Genomic DNA, 17,915 nt, shown 5'->3' with positions numbered 1-17,915 from the left:
GGAGAATGTTCGAGTTTTCCCATAACGACACCCCCTCCCAACAGAAATTCTAGGACCAGATACATGGTTCTCTCAGAAAATGTGGCGGAATCGAGCAGATCACCAACGCAAAAATATTTCCTTGACCGGGACTTGAACACCGGATCTTTCGACTTTCCTGGCCGATACTCTAACTATTTGAGCTATCGAGAAAACGTAATTTACACTGCTGCGGGATTTTATGCAATCAACTGCCCCGATTCTTTGGCCTAGCGGGGGCTGTTTCACTCACCAAAGGAGAAAAAGACAACACACAAGAGATAAGGACAGTAAAATGCAACAATTTCAGAGTGTAAAAATCATTCGCCTTGACTTGATCCCAGTCAAGGCGAATGATTTTTACACTCTGAAATTGTTGCATTGAAATGCACATTAGCGGATGACTCCGTTAAAAGTTACTGTTGCGGCATCTCCCACAGTTTCTTTGGAATAAGGACAGTAGGTAAACAATCGTACAACATCATAAAGGATAGGAACAGTGCGTTTCATGGCACGCACATCAAGAAGAAAGAGACGAGCCATATTGCCCAAATGCACATTCAAACACAAAATCGCGCCATATGACGAACAAATGTTTATTCAGATGGAAATAGATAAACACATACAATTCAGATTCAAACTAACGTACGGAAATTGGGTCAGCACATAGATAAGTGGCGAAAATGTCGCAAAGTGGATCTTTGGGTCGAGTAAATGTTTGTGCGGGAGGAAGTGGCAGAACATTTTCATTTCCTTCATTAATTTCTGTCCGATCACGTAACGTTACGACTGCACCATTATTCACGATTTGAATCCACCCTATTTTACTTCGCCCGCCCACGCCATTATTCCCATTACAGATGATAATAAACTTTATTAAATAACTGATCAAATCCATTTGTGAAAACCTTATTAAAAATACCTGCATATTTATTAAATTAATTTTGAAACTTTAAATGCAGTCGCATTTCTCACTATAAACGGCTGAAAATATGAAATAAATTAACATTACGGATGAAAATGGTATAGTAGTGCAGTAAATATTTATTTTATGACCGCTGTGTAATATATTTGGATTATTAGCTTATCGACTCACCTGATAGGGCTGCCTCATGCACTCTGGCTATCCTGTTGGCCTTGAGGGTGATTCTTGTTAGCCGCAGCCCTCTCGGGAATGCATTGGGCGGCAGTTCAGATACGAGGTTACCCTCGAGGTCCAGGGCTCTCAGGCGATGAAGTCCGGTCAGAGCTCCCTTCAAAGCATTAGACAGTATATTTTAATTTTAGGCTTCATATCATTATCATATATTGTTAATGATTAATCACAAGACATCATTCGCAACAAGTCTCTATTCATCGTTTTGTAAACATTTTCTGTTTACTATATATTATCCAGCAAGGGAATATTTTCTGTCTACCATCGGACTCTTTTGAGAATACCTACTCGCAACCCTACTGTTTTAATAAAACATGTATGAAATCGTAGAGTTTAGTGTTTTACAAGTGTAAGTCTGCATATTTGGGTTGCTTTTTCTGTTAGTAAATTTATAAAGATACCATTTTATTCCACTTGATTGTTTCATGAACATTTTTTATAATTTTAATTGACATCACCAACGTTGTAAGTCGTGAAGAAAAAACTTTGTAGTAAAATATTTACTGATCAATCATTTATTTTACTTGTTAAAAGTATTTCATATTATATAAACTCTAATTTTATGAATATTCATTTCCCTCGCCCACTATACTTTATTCTCATCTCACCCGAGTTTCCAACCAATCATCATTTGCAACTTTGTAGAGATAGCAGGGAAATATATTTTCAGCCTTCTAATAGTTGGTAAAAAGTCTGAAAAACCTTTTGAGTAGCTATTATTTACTTGATTTTTGTGGTGATTGTAAGAATTTATTTTTAATTATGACGTTATTTAATCTCTAATTTGGATGTACATTGACAAAAATCCGGTAAGCGTACTTAGATTTTAAATATTTTGGGTCCATTTTAGTGTTTAAAATATGCTCAATGAAGTGATTTTTGCCTACAATAAAAATCTACCATTATTGGCTAGAAAAATAATATTACTTATAGGGTACACCTATAAATGAGGCACCTATAAGTAAGACGGAGAATCGCAATAAACTTGCGTGTTTGTCTATTTTTCATTAGATTGGTCGTAAGTAGGAAATGGAATTTTCAGCAATGAATCGTGACGCATTACGGCAGAATAGGAAAAAAAACCATGACCGTATTTTATATAATAACAGATCCAGGAAGTGACATTTCCCAATTAATTTCTATTATTCCGATGGATAATAGGTGGAAGAAATGTCAGTCCTGGTTTTCTGGTTCAACGAGAGTAGAGAGCATCTCGGTGTCGTTGCCAGCGCGCAAACAGGCACACTACTAAGAGATTCTGCGCCAAGTCCATTTCCTTCCTTTCATGAATACCGCCGCGGCGGCTAAACATGAGCAGAAATTGAATGCCGACGAAACAAGGAGGCAACAAGAACAAGAGACAATCGGGGACGTGAGGAAAATTGGATAAGGAATTGGAAGTGGTTTAATTACATCCCGTTTCAGACTACCCGAGTCGATATATCAAAAGTACCAGCTGATATTACTTAGAGGGACAGAAACAGGTTCGGTTACAAAAAAGTACTATTTAACTTGATAATTGAGGATAAATATTTGAGAGATATTGTTTTCAGTTAATCCTCCCCATTGTAATGAAAAATGTTTCAGCCATATTCATCCAGCAATTAAATGCTAATATAACGTTCATAGATTATATAGACATTATATAAAATGTAGGTATTAGGTATGCATTGCCAGTATTTTTGTTTTTGTCGGTAAATCCATTACATTTTGAATAAATTCCTGAAATAATATCCTAACTATGCATACTAACTTTAGCGTAACTATTCAATCGAAGTACTCGCATGTATGCTCGACGCATAACGTTTGCTGTGTTTGAACGATTAGCTGTCTGTGTTTGCTATGCCACTGTTTTATAGAAGGGTTACTGCTCCGATTAAGCTGAAATTGTTAATTGACATATGCTTTGGTCCAATTGAACTCATATAATTTCTCTTACGTACCTACCCTTAATACGCTGCATGAAACAAAAATTCGTACACTTATTAAGTTCAAACGAATATTTATTTCATAATATAAAAGTTAAGAGAATAATAGAAGTAATTTATGTTTTCTGGACACCATAATTGAATAATATGTTTATTTGTTTGACTACTTGGGTCAATTGAATAAGTTTCTTGGAAAAAATAGAAAAAACCAATTATTTGGTGTATATGTTTCTTATTTTAAAAAATAATCCCATTTTAGCTCTTTACATTTTACCCAGCGTTTCCCAACGTTTTTAAAGCCGTCCAAAAAGTAGGATTTCGGAAGGTCCTCAAAATAGGCATCTGTATTGGCGATGACCTCGTTCGGCGTGAATCGTTTTCTACCGAGTAATTTTTTTCAAGTTTATAAACAAAAAAAGTCACTTGGGAACAAATCTGGTGAATGCGGGGGATGTTGTAAAAATTCGAACTTTAATTCCATAATTTTCGCCCTCGAAACTGTGCAGGTGCCAATTCCTGCTTATCTTAATGTTAGGGAATTTTGTTCTCTGCCAAATTAATACTTTTTCTTGATTTCTTACCCCAACCGGTATAATAGTGACATATGTTCTCCATTTATCGTTTGTCCTTTTTGCCAGTAATCTATGCAGATGATTCCGCGTGCATCATGAAATACCGTGGCCATCGCCTTGTCGGCTGATTTCAACGTCTGCGCCTTCTTCGGAGCCATATTGTCTATGGAAACCCACTGTTCCTTTGCCTCTGGACCGCAGTAGTGTGTCCATGTTTCGTCCGTAGCTATGTATCGATGCAAACATTCTTCAGGTTTTAAATGGAAAAGCGCCAAAGCAGCCTCCAAATCGATCACACTGATTGGTTTATTTTCCACTGAGAAAAAAACATCCCCCATTTTGGCGAAATTTTTCTCACCCAATTTTTCGTACTAAACTGGAAATACTGTACCTTGTAATATTCCTGTAGTCCCAACTATTTCGCGAACTTTGAATAGTTGATCATTCAGAAATAAATCGTATATTCTGTGAATACGAGGTCTGTTCAAAAAGTATCACGACTTTTGTGTTTTTTTCAAAAATTATTTATTTATTCACGAATATCTATTTTGTCCCCTTTAAAGTAATCCTCATTAGATATTATACACTTGTACCAACGTTTTTGCTAATCCTCAAAGCACTTCAAAAAATCATTTTTTGTGATCTTGTTCAGCTCCTCCTTCGATGCAGTCTTTATCTCGTCAATCGTAGCGTAGCATCGTCCTTTCATGGGCCTCTTCAGTTTCGGGAACAAGAAAAAGTCACTGGGGGCCAGATCTGGGGAATATGATACATGCGCATCTTTAAGGGTATTTTTTCTTTTTAGTCATAGGGTTAGAAGAATACCTCCACTCAAATCTAAAAAATTGGTCGAATTTCAAAGAAAAAGAGGGAGTTGAATATTGAAGTTACTGCCGTCCACGAATATCCCGGTTCAAAGATAGTGAATAGGGAGTGAAATAAAACGCTGAGCGTTGGCTTTACAAAGGAGAAAACCGCTGCACAATATCCGCAGAAAGTCGGTGAGTATGGTCTTTACGGTGGCAAAACTCCATGTCCTGGGTGACGCCACTTGGGAAGAGACAATGCAGCTTCACACAGTCAAGTGTAAATGTGGCTCTCATGCCAAGGAAATAGGTACAAGTAATATTCTGTCGTTTTTCGGTTAGCTTGAAAGCAACAATAAATTATGCTTCCTTTTCCCTCTTCCTTCCTCGTGCAAAATTAAAACTTCGCGGTGGGCACGAGATAGGACAGAAGGCGATCGAAATACTGATAAAATATTTTTAGTGGTGCAATAAAAGGGCACAAATGAAATTATCGAGAGAGATTTAAGATAGAAAACAACTTAGTGCGGAAATGAGGTGGAGAGACCAGGAAAACACGCGAATGCTCTCTACAAAGGGAAACTTTTAACACCAGAAGAATGTTTCCGGACAAGTGTTAATGAGAAGAGTTTCATGCCTTGAATGAAATAAATTAAAAACCGAGGAAAAAAATAATCGGTGTAAAGTTACTTCATCTAAGATAATGAGCCAATTTCGTTGAATTGAGTAAATATATTTTCGCTGTGAGTATAAATAACGTTCGACCGATGCTTTTGGTAGGGCCAAATTTTGGGAAAGGAATTCAAACTGGGAATAGTAGACTAATCACACAAAAAGGACACAAGGTTCAATAAGTTGAATACACGTGCCGTGAATAAAAAACTAAATGGGAGAAGAAATACTTTGGCTGACAGTATTAACAATTGGAACGTTGAATTTGTTGATGTAAACAGAGACGAAAATTTTATCATCTAAGTCCCAGAAATATTGAAGCTTAATATGAAATTGGGGAAAAAGTACAAAGAGAAAAGAAATATGAAACGACATTAAAAGAAATACGTGTACAAGTGTCTGGTATTTCCACGAGGTGGTGCATGAAAATATTAGCGCCGAAAATTTTAAAAGGCCTATTTTTTTAGTCCGAGGAGGAGACAAAAGGACTGACAGCGGAATCAGTTTTCGAGCTGTGCGCGCTTATTACAGCAGAAGCTAAGCAGCAGCCGTTTGAGGCAAAGAAGAGAGGCGGGAAACGAATTTTCGGACGCTTCTGGGAGCGCCCACCGATTTATCATGCGGCGTAATGCTTGGACGTCTCCTCCCTCTCTTTCCCCGTATTCTCGGTCCTTCCCATCAAACCCCTTCTATCTCTCATATGTCTTCACCTTTTCCCCCTCTCTTTGTGCTATTTATGTTATTTCTCCAATTCGTTGTTGCCCACATGTTTTTCCATTGCCATACCTAATATCAATCAAGTCTTTTTTTTAAAGCCGTTTAAAACCATTTCGTCTCTGACGTATTTTATTATTATGAATTTGTGCAGGAGGTGAAGATGTCTTTTTGTTATCAGTTGGGGAATATTTTTAAAGTGCATGTTTATGGTACGTTTATGAAGTTTATTCTTTGAAAAAGAACGCCTAAATTTCTCAGGAGTTATCCTATATATTGAAAACAAATTATTTCCAGCATTATCGAGTGTGGTACTAATGGTGAGCAACGAACCGGTCCAATGGTCTTAAGGTCATGAGTTTAACTGATGTCTCGGAAATGGTAGGTCTAAAATCTGGGTGGTTCAGCCAATTTTAAAACTAATAATGTAATGGTTTATCGTTATTTTACGAACTGGTGCACAACTAAAGCGTTCCAAAAAGATTTATTTTTTCAGACGTATTGACTCTTCCAAGCTCGACGTGAGATCAGTTTAAAACAATAACTTAGCAATACTGAAAACAACGTTTGATCGCCTAGGACTTGATCATAAAGCTTGAGGAGGAGATCCCTTATTAAACTTGGATCCAACTTGGATTCAATTTTACAGTGTTCACAATCGCTCATATTTTATTAAGGCTGGCGTGCGCCTTCCGCTCTACGCCTGTTTCGCAAAATTTAATTTCTTCCGTCCAACCACCACCTGCTCTTTTATTTTTCCCGTATTGTCTCACCTCTTGCATAAAACCGTTCACTGGGATCCCAGCTGCGCTCATTTCTTTGCTAAGGCTTAGTTCCGTTTTTGCGCCATGGAATAGATGCATATCTTTGGGGCATCTCTATCCATTTCCACCCCATTTCAAATCATCTCTATTATTCCATCGAACGAAGTGATGTTGTTTTGTTCTTACTGATAAAGACAAATTGAGGAAAAGCATTTGTGGGAAACGGTTCTAGAAAGAAGGTGTATTTTCTCATCCTCTTTTTCTCTTTCCTCCTCGGATTCCACGGGCAAAATCCAATTATTTTAGATACATTTTTTCCCTCTTCTAAATGTGCCTGTCATCAAGGAGGGTACCACTTTTTACCCATCTCTCTCCCTTCCTCTGAAGCTGACAGGATTTATTTTTTAGTCCCAGGCCATGTGGAGGTACGCAAAGCAGTTTCGGTGTGTGCGTGAAAAACAGGGGGAGATAGCTTGGGAGAGGATGAGAATAGAAGGAGAATGAGTAGATGGAGAGGGATGGTAGCGCCCGGCAATGAAATATTAAAATTCTGTCCGAAAGTTAAATAAGAGTTTTTCTCATTTTTCCAAATCCTACCATTTTGAATTAAGCCCTTCTGACCTCCATATTTTTCAAAGCCGTGCCCATACCTTCATGAATTACTGATTGTAGGGGAATTTGTCTCTCTTGCTTCGAGCTCTTGGTTTTAACCAAATTATGCTAACATGTTTGTGCTTCTTTCATTGACTTATATATTTTATGAAAAAATAGCACTCCTGCCTTCATGATCCAACGATGAGCAAAAGTTTGCCTGTGCTTTATATGAAAACGAAATACGCCCACATGATCTTCCTTTTTCAAATATTTCATCGTGACCTATTTTAGTTGTAATATTATTTTTGTTCTGGACGGATCTTAATTAAGGTTAGGTATGTTATTTCTTTTATTAATTTATTCTTGAAAATGTTCAATAGCCATCGGAGTGCACAATTTTCGAATTTCATTAGGAAAGAACCAGCTTTAAAACTGTTTAACTAGCTTTTTAATTGGTTGATCAAGTTTTAAAAGCTTCTATTAATTTGATACGCTACCTGAAAGGCTATATTGAATTGACTTTTAGTAATACGAATATTGAATTGAAATTTTGATTGAATTCTACGATTTCAAATATTAGGCGCAGTTTCAGTGCACAGACAAAGCTAATACTAAGTTGGTGAATTGAATAATTACGACAACGATTTTTACCATCTTTTTTATATTCAAGTACATTATTTTATCTACTAATGCGGTTCAATATAAAGCCGTGCGTGATGAGAGGAATAGGTGGTCAGCTCAAAATAAGAAAATCTAAAGATTTGAGTAGCATTCGAGTTCGAGAAAATTGATCATTTTATTCATAAATCATAAGATCATAAAGTCGTGTTACTTGTAATTTATATCAAATTAAAAACACACACGCATTATCAACACATGTTCTTGGGATCATAGGATTGTGAACCACACTCTTTTTGTTAGAATTTGTATTGCAAAAGTGAATGGTGTGTTAACGCTGCGTGATTTTGAGCGGTATATGAAATTGTAAAGTGCGTGATTATGGACAGAGTGTGGCGAAAGACGGTGCGTAGTATGTATTCGTATGGTGTGAACCTACCCCATGGGTGACAGTAAAGGTGCGGTTTGTAATCTTTAAGTGTCAATGTATGTAAGAATATTTTGTCTCCTATTTGTTTTTCTTGTGCGTGCATGTATGTTCATTATAAGAGTGATCATTGATCAGACTTGACCGTTACCACCAGGACAATTGCCTAATTGAAACGATAAATTCTTAAATAAATAAACTTGAAAATGCCCAAAATTGTGATACTCAATTGTAGTTTCGAGTATGAATACTACGTGTACAGCCATTTAGAATGCGTTTTCCGGGTGAAGACACCGGACAAATTCGTACATAAATCCAAGCCCCGCAAAGCTATGACCGTCCTGAAAATTCACAGTGGCATCACGAGGAAATCGGGCAGATGGCACGGCATCTCAAAATTTGTTTATTGAGTAGATTTCTCTACATGAAAAAGCGGGACCGCTTTAAAGAAACTCGGCTTCATTAGACGGGTGGCTGGTAAATGTAATGATAAAGTTAAAGAGAGGTGTGTTTTTGCTCTAGTTAGACCTTATTTGGAATATGCCGCAAGCATTTGGGATCCTTGGGAGAAAATGCTGCAAAAAGAATTAGATGAAGTCCAGAGAAAATCCGCCAGATTCGTTAAAGATCGTTATAATAAGCAAGTGTAGCAGGTCTCTTAGGGGATAGAGGCTGGGAGCCACTTGAGATAGGAAGAGAAAAAGCAAGACTAAGACTTTCAGAAAAGTTTGGAACAAACGAATTTAACGATGACACTAAATGAATTATAATGGCTCTACACTACTTAGGTAGATCAGACTACAAAGATAAAATAAGGGAGATAGATTCCAGGATTGATAGATAAAAATACCCATTCTTTCCCCGAACAATCAGAAATCATAATGGTAAGAAATCGAATTCATTTTAGAAAAATTTTAAACATTGAATTTACAAGTCGGAACAAAATTAACCATTGCAAAGATATCAGGTTTATTTGTTGGTGCATGTTACGTTAGTTGGTAGGAGTGTTTTCATGTGTGTGGGTTGTAAGGGTTTTTGCATGAATGCCTACCTTGTTTTGTAATGGATTGTATAAATTTGTGGCTTTTGCCTGCGATTTTGTTTTCTTATTAAAACGGATGCCCTAACACCCCCCGCCACACACTCTTGCGGCGGATTGCGGGGTATTAAGTAGATGTAGGAAAATAAAAAAATGCTCATAATTCCAACAGGGAAAAAGAGAAATTCTTTTATCGTTTTTCATCATAAGATCACAAGGTTACAATTCTAGTTAATAGATACAAATTCGACAAGATGACGAAGTCTGTAGGATGAAGGAAGAATATGGACAAACACTAAATGAATCGAAAAGATCTGTTTTAGAAAACCTTTTTTCGAGGATATGGGTAGGACGCTCGATTTTTGGCTTATGATAGTGTATTTTAAAATGTCCTGAAATAGAAGATGTCTTGTGGTATACATTTCTGCTGTGTGTTTTGAGATGATTCCTCATTCCAGTCAAATTTTAAAAGTTTGTTATTTATTTCACTAGAGCTCTCAATTGCACATTGTTTTGGCAACCCACTTGTTTTTAAACTTCTTAACCAATGGCTATATTTATATTGCAGATCCGTTAATTCTTACCATCCGAGAATAGCAACTAATATATTTATACTTTTCATTGTTTACCGCAAATTTAGTCCTTTACCACTTTACCTGCTACGTGTATAGGCGTGTTAAAGCATTGGTTTATCTTTATGGCCCAGAATATTTCGAGAATTATAACAGCCTAAACTTTTATAAAAATCTAATGGGATAATATTATCGAAAATATTTAAGTCAGACTTTGGGACGAGACGTAGAGTTCTGTAGAAAATCAGAACACGAGGCTTCCGTATTGCAGCTTTTTTATATTGCGTCGTCATTCCATCGTTTTTTTTGTGCTGGTACGAGTACAATAGAAAAATACATCGGAGATTGTGACCCGTTAAAACACACAAACAATAAAACACGCTAAATGAAAAATGAAATAATCTTTCATAATGCCAATTATCTACCACCACTATACTTATTAGCATCTGTTGTAACTCTGTGTAAATTATGGATATCCATAGTTTAAAAAATGCTTTGTACTTTATAATGATGGGTACCAATTTATATTAGTTAAAAAAAATTCATTTTAGAAATATAGTGCTACGTATATTTAGATCTAGCTTTCATAGTACTTCGAATTAATTAGCAGTTTACCATGAAATATAATTAGAAAAACGTATTGAGATGCTATAATCAAATATTTACTCGGTTCAAATATTTTTCAGAATCACCCGTTCCTATTTTTCTTATAGAGAATTTCTTTCCCCTCTCGGAATTAGGTTATGCAATAAACATGGTTTTGTTTTAATGGGGTACTGTCGTAGTATTACGGGAAAAGTTTTCGATTGCCTTTTAGCGCTCTTTCCTTCTCTTCTTAACGCTGTCTTTTTTCCCTAAGTAAGATTGTATAAAATTATCCGTAACTCTCGCCTACTCTCTTCCTATTTTACACGCTATTTTCTGAATCGTGTGTTTGGATTGAAATTTAACCTAGGGAGTTTTTGCAACATGAGCGTACCTTACGATGGCACCAGACTAGCAGTTTTAATGGCAACCATCACTACTGTAACTCTTGTGTCTTTAAATTTTCTTTCACTGTTTGTCTTCACGAATTTTTTATGGTGCTCCCCTCAGTTCCACACTACGTGGAGCAGCACTATGCCTGTATGCATACAATGTTAGTATTAATTATGCTGTTTTAAAAGTAACTATGGAATATTATAATACCTCAAAAATGTCTTAACCGTAGTTAATCATTTATGAGTAATACTCTAGAGTTTCAACTGCACATCACCATTTTCAACGAACGGCTTCGGCTTTAGGCGAGGAAAGAAATATATTTTCGGGTTTTTCGATCGTTTTTAAAGAACATCGTGGAACAATAAACCATTTATAATTTGAAATTCCATCGTTTACGGCATTTTGAGACACATCGACATCAACAAAATCAATTTTACTCGTTTATTTCACTCGGTTGGACTACGAATAGCGAACAGCTGTACTGCCTTGTGACGTCGCCATCCACTCCAGCATGGCGATGGGGTTTCATTATCATGCCTGAAATTTTTCACATCAAATGGGTTTTTAGGCTTATGTCTACCTTTAAAATTTTTTAATGATTATGGCCATAATTTCCTTCTCAACACCTGCCTTCGATCGCACACATGAAAAATTGGTAGACAACTCCGCTACCCTTATCCGTAGCACATTAAAATAATTACGCTTAATTTGATAGGATAGCATATGATAGATTTTAATTAGTATATATGAGCTGTTGTTGTTACACCGTCATTGTATGACAGAAAATATTGAGGGACAACTCTTAGTCAATTATCACTTTTCTGATAGTTCGATTCAATAGTTTTAAAATATAGAGTTTTTCGTTTATTACAATTTCACTTACGCTACTGTTATTTATGAGCTAATAAATTGAATCACTTTTGTAATTTCGCTTATTTCAACTGTAAGCTTAAGGTAAAAAATATCGAAAGAAATAGAAGAATGTTAATTTTAGGTTATTATGAGAGTTAATCCTTACGGTTTTAATTTCCCGAGATAAAAAAATTACAAGGAATTGAAATGGTTTATGAAATGATTATACCAGAGTAGCATACTCCACAGGATTTTAATATTCCAAATCTTAAATACACTCGTATTCTAAGACTGTATTACGAAACACATACCAATAATTAATTTTGTTTTGTGAAATTAAATTTGAAGAAAAACATTTCGCGGAGGCCAACAATTATTTTACCTGTGCACGTAATTTTTTAACATATTTAACTGGCCGAAGCGATATTTTGAGATTGGTAAATTGATGTATAAAAATCTAGAGAAGGATCATGTGGCCTTAGTTGAAAAAACATGAGAATTAATGCAGCAGATTGAAAATAAATGGTCTACTAGATATCATATTTTCAAATATTCTTTAAGATACGTAACTATGATATGGTAGATGATTTGATAGCAATAATATTGCATGGCAACCGACTATATGCATTTGAAGCACCTTTTACGGCGTTTGCGACATCCCTATTTTTTTAAGGATGCCATTTTTTAGTGGATTCACAAATGGATTCTAAAATTATTAAAAATATGGTACTTGGTAATTTGAAGATGGTATTGCAAAATGAGTGAAGTAAAAGTCTTTTGCTAATCGTTATATTCAGAAGTAAATATATCGTGTACAGGTTAATTTAATTAAAGTTGTGTTTAAAGATTGCATCCAAAGAACATAAAGATTTGTCGAAGGCTTTTTGCATTACGTAGTTTCTGCATGTCTTTTACAGCGGAATATCTTGACACTCAATCGATGAGTGATAATGTATGCACGGAACACAGGATTCCTCGATATTAGCTTTTCAAATACCACTCCGTGAAATCCATCATCACACCAACGGGTACTGATCTCTTTCCCCTTGTTTGGCCGTTGATACAGTAAACGATTCGGTACTCCTTTGCGTGCTTAGGCCATTCATCTATTCGCTTCGCAAAATTATCCCGTACAAAGAGAGTTCCATTCCATGGGATAATCTCGTATATCGATGAATAATTGCCCTCGCTTGACCGGGGGAGCTTCTCTGCACAAACTGCTGGAGCACATACTTGAGTGTCCAGTAAGATTAGCCTCCGATGACTTCATTCAATACTCGATGCAATCTACGGTCTTTCTGGGTTCATTAATATACCTGCTACTGGAGGTCACAAATGATTAAATGAAAAAAAGTGTTTCCTGTTATACTTCAAGAAGATATTACTCTTATTTATATTTTTCAGTCCACAAAGATTTAATGTAAACACTTCCAGTAGAAAAACAAAAATAATGTATAGTATCTCAAGGAGATAGGCATAGCTACATACAATTCTTATTGAAAATTAAAATATAGACATTTCCACTCTCACGAAGTCTATATTTTTTGTCTATTAGAGATCGCAAAATCACATTGGCAATGATTTAAATCCGAGGTGAAACTTATATGCTGTACAATGAGCATTGTTGGATGATTGATTTTTCTAAAGTAAGCGCTACAATTTTGTAAGGCTTTCTAATTTGCTCTTTTCATTGCTCAATAGCTTCAAAGTTTTCCCTTCCATTAAAATGTTTGATATATATGTATATGTATGTATATATATGTACATATATATATATGTATATATATAATGTATATATATATATGTATATATATAATGTATATATATATATATATATATATATATATATATATATATATATATATCATGTAGGCGATTATTAGTCCACGTAGTTAGTACACCTAAGTGTATGGCTTCACTAGTTATTCATCCTCAGAGTAAGAAATCATCGTTGGCCAATTTCCAGGAGATTCTTTAGTTTTCCATTTTTTTATCCTACTTCCTTCATTAATGAATGTAAAAGAGTCCATAATATTTACATTAGATAGCTCCCTAAAACATTTTTGAGGCAGTAATGGCTCGGAAATCCTTTATTGTAACCACAGTCCCTAACTCTAATCCCGGACATAATTTCTCAATCGTTCTTGTTCCGCTGGGATTTGGCATTTACATCCATTTAGCGGCGATTTAGTAGGCATAAGGCATATCGCAAATATATTGACGATAGCTGGATTCAGCACTCGAGCTTTGGTTCATTTATTTGATTGCTATTGTCAGGGTAATTTTTCGTAGCTGACACGATTACTTTTTGGGTTAACTGAACATGATCGTTTCTGAAACTTTTCCTGGAATGATCTGTTTTACTCTCCGCTCTCAATTCTAGTGCATGGAAGTTAATATCCTTTTAAAGCATTGCACAACATTGAAATCATCGCAAAAAATTAATTTATTGGATCTTGACGATTATAAAAAAAACCTTAAACTCACATCTTAGCTAAATAAAAATTGTCAAAAAATGAAATTACCTATATTTGTGAGGAAATATTCTGTCAGGAAAGTTTAAAATATTCATGTTTTGTTATTTTTACTCACGTGCGAACGAAGAAGACTTAACTTATGGTAGTGAAACATTTAGATACCAAATAATGACTTGCTATCAGATCGACGGGGACTCGAAGACTGAAAAGTCTCCCAGTTACGAGATGGGCTCCTTACATAGAATTTAATAGAAATAATCATAACTAATATTTCAATCGGAAGTTCAGTTACTGCAGCCATAAATGCTATCATTTATGGTACAAAAATTCTAATGTATCTCTTCAGGAACCACGAGCAAATACAATCAAATATGGTATAGTCATTTAAAGGATTTTTTTTAATATTGTCATTAACTTTCTAATATTCCTCCCTTGATTCAGCCTACTGCACCATAAATTTGTTGCTGAAAGTTAGGGATTGACACGAGATCATGGTGATGTATATAGAATTCAAGGTCCATTTTACCCACCTGTGGGATAGTGGTGAGCCTTCCCCCGACGATCGACAGGGACTCCAACGCGGGGCGAAGCGCCACGAGAGAGTCAGGGTCCAGCCTCATGAGCGCCGATTGAGACACCGTGAGCGATCTGACCGGGGGAGCCATCCCGGAAGGGGGGAAGGCGGATGCCGGCAGGGCCGTGATCCCGGCGTCCAAATCGTACAGGGAGAGGGAGCGAACGACGGGCACGGCGGAGGGTGGGAGTGCTGGGGGAGAGACAAGGGAGAGGACGGCGCGGAGTGCGGAGGTGTCGGACACACCCGGGCACTCGAGGAGGATGCCCCCGCTCCCGCCGCCGCCGACCCCTCCCCCTCCACCCAGGCCGTCCTCCTCCAACCCCGCCGCATCCGACATCCCATCCCCGCCAGCCAGGTTGTAGCAGGGGCACAAGGAGTTGAGGGAGGGCGGGGGGCAGCGGTCGCTCCCATCCCTGGGGTATGAGTGGGAGAGGGAGGGGAGTTCTGGCTGGCGTGATTGGGTTGTGTTGGATGGGTGGAGACGGGAGAGGGACACGGCCAGAGGGAGGGGCACTCGATCGGTCTCCGCCGCACGCTGGGAGTGGGAGCTGGAGGAGGCTGCCAGCAGGAGGAGGAGGAAGGGTATGAGTGAGGAGGATGGCCTGGGGAAGGAAAGAGGAAGGAGGAGGCCAAGGAGCGGGATTGGGGACCCAGCCGGAGTCATCTCACCGCCATCTCCGGGGACACCTTTGGCCCAAGGTGCGACGCATGCGCACTCTCTCTCGATCCTGCAAAGAGGAAGATTTAAGACCTTTTTAATGGACTTGAAGGAAAAAAATGTTGTGACTAAAAGAACTTTACAATAGCTAGGACTGCTTGGAGTGTTATTTTACGTGCACAAGCTTAATATTTTTTTCTCATGCTTATATATTTTTGATCTCATATCGCAAGATCTGAAGCCAATCAAAAAGCTCATGTTCAGACTGGTTAAAGAAAATAGTTTTTAAATGATTTTTTGGTTCATGAATGTTTTCATATTTTTCAAAGATTATTATGCTTCCCCAGGAAGTTCTGGCACCCGAAAAATCACACAGCTTGGGTAAAGCTGTGGGAGCCCTGAGACGTTCCAGGGAATCGGACCTGGGCCCTCTGGTATCGTATTAGTTAAATTCTCTGCCCTCTGGACTACCACTTCTATTCAGGAAATACATTTATGAAGGTCAATATCGGGTGGAAATTGAATTCTGTCATGAGTAGACAAAGTAGATAAAAACATTGGAAATTCAGAGGAATAACTCTATAAGTTGTAATGTTTGATGGCTTGCTGTAGGAAATTATGAGCGGCCGAATAATCAGGAAGGACTGCAGAGGAAGAATCTGAAAGGGGGTGCTTGAAACAGGTGATAGATGATCCAAAAGTTTATGAAATAAAATTATTTGAGAGGAAAGTCGAGGAAAAAAGCTGTATCAATCAAATTGTAGAATTGATGTTATTATTGGAGATGAATATTATTGATTAACCGAATTTGAAGTCGGAGACAAATCTTCTATACTTGTTTTGATATTACAGTTCCTTCCCATCGATATTTGCTGAAAAAATAAATAGAATCTGTTATAATGTTTCTGTTAGTCACTTCTATGGAATGGGTTCAAGTATGGTTGAGTCTCGTCGCTGGCGAGAAGGCGACATGAAATGCGGGAGAAACTTCTTATGTGTTTCCCGGAATGCTGTAAGCAAAAACCTCGAGTAAGCTTCATCGTCATCTATAATGCGTAGTTGCTGCTAAACTGTGCACAATATCAGAGAGGAGGTACTTCATTCCATTTCCCTAAGTACTTTGAAGGAAGACATAAACGGAAAACTAATTAAAAATGTGTTGTCTCAGGCGTAACTTTGTGGAATTTGCATAACATATTGAAATGTAATGAAATAATTGACTTTGTAATTCCACACACTTTATTTAAAAACACACGACCCAGGTTTCGACGTTGAACGTCATCATCAGGTGGTCCTTCTTCTTTTTTTTGCCAAAACGTTCCCTCTTGACGCTTGGCTTGCAGCTGCCCGATGATTTAATCATTCAGCTGCTGTGTTTGCGGCTTCTTAGCCCGTCGATGAAGGAAGGTCCAATCAACTCCTTTTCCTTTTCAATGGTGGTTGGTCGTCGTCCCGTCCCGTTGCTGCTCTTGGGCGTTTGTGCCTTTCCCAGGAGACAGGTTTTAAGCCGCCGATCGACCGCAAGTGCTCTTCTTTTTTGCCTTCAAGCTCCTCGTAAAAGGCCGTCGCGCGAGTCTTGATGACATCTCCAATGGGCGCAGTTTCAGTTAAGGCGTGGAGAATTTCTGCGGCATAGTTCCAGCCAAGCCCAAGTACACTGTTGAGTGCCCCTCTTTCCGTTACCTCCAAGTGGTGGAAGGCCGTCTGAGTCATTCTGCCACTCCATGCCGGTGAAGCGTACATCAAGATTGGGCGAATTGCCGCCACGTACAGATACGTCTTTGTCTTGATAGAGAGGGACGGTGAACGCAGCAGCGGCGAGAGTTGTAGTCGTCTTCCTCTTGCTTTCCTGGTGGCAGCGAGGGCGTGACTTTTGAATGTCAGTCTTTTATCCAGTATCACGCCTAGATAGGTCACCTCTTCCTTCCATGGCGCCTCCTCGGTGCCCACGAGGATTTCTCCTGGTTCTCGCAGTCCTCCAGGTGAAAAAAGAATCGTCTGTGTCTTTGCGCTGTTGACGCTGATTCGCCACAGGGCGTACCACTCCAGCAGTTTGTCTACTGCTCGCTGTAGGTATGTTGCCGCCATGTGTGCTCTCCGCGAAGTGGTCACTATTGCTGCGTCATCCGCATACAGGGCAACCATGGTATGTCGTCCAAGGTCTACCGGGAGGTCCGCCGTATATAGATTAAAAAGTATCGGTCCGAGCACCGATCCTTGCGGCACGCCTGCGTGGACCTGTTTCGGCTGTGACAGCGCGCGTCCCCAGGCGACACGGAAAGTCCTTCCTGTCAGGTATGATGTTAGCAAGCGGCGCTGCCAATTTGGAAACCGCTGTATTGCAAGTTTTCGCCTGAGACCAGCGTGCCATACCCGGTCGAAGGCTTTCCTGATGTCAAAGAACGCCGCCGTTGAGCAGCATCGCCGATTGAATCCGGCCGTCACCTGTTCCACGAGACGGACGAGCTGGTGTGTGGTGTAGTGTTCCTC

The 17,915-nt window shown here is 38.2% G+C and overlaps 1 protein-coding gene across 1 annotated transcript in view; it reads right to left on the bottom strand.

Annotated features, from left to right (window-relative positions):
• Positions 1–17,915, bottom strand: part of LOC139690058 (chaoptin-like) — a 379,109-nt gene that overhangs the window by 30,360 nt on the left and 330,834 nt on the right. The window contains exons 3-4 of the mRNA XM_071587255.1: positions 14,721–15,495; positions 1,115–1,271 (exon numbers count right to left, since the gene is read on the bottom strand). Of these exons, the coding sequence (XP_071443356.1) occupies positions 1,115–1,271; positions 14,721–15,495 (932 nt within the window). The remainder of the gene's footprint in view (positions 1–1,114; positions 1,272–14,720; positions 15,496–17,915) is intronic.

The sequence above is a fragment of the Hetaerina americana genome, unplaced genomic scaffold (assembly GCF_022747635.1).
Source record: "Hetaerina americana unplaced genomic scaffold, ioHetAmer1.1.p SCAF_3, whole genome shotgun sequence".
NCBI classification, from domain to species: Eukaryota; Metazoa; Arthropoda; class Insecta; order Odonata; family Calopterygidae; genus Hetaerina; species Hetaerina americana.
Note: the sequence above shows the minus strand (reverse complement) of the source record. Positions and strands in the feature narration are given on the sequence as shown.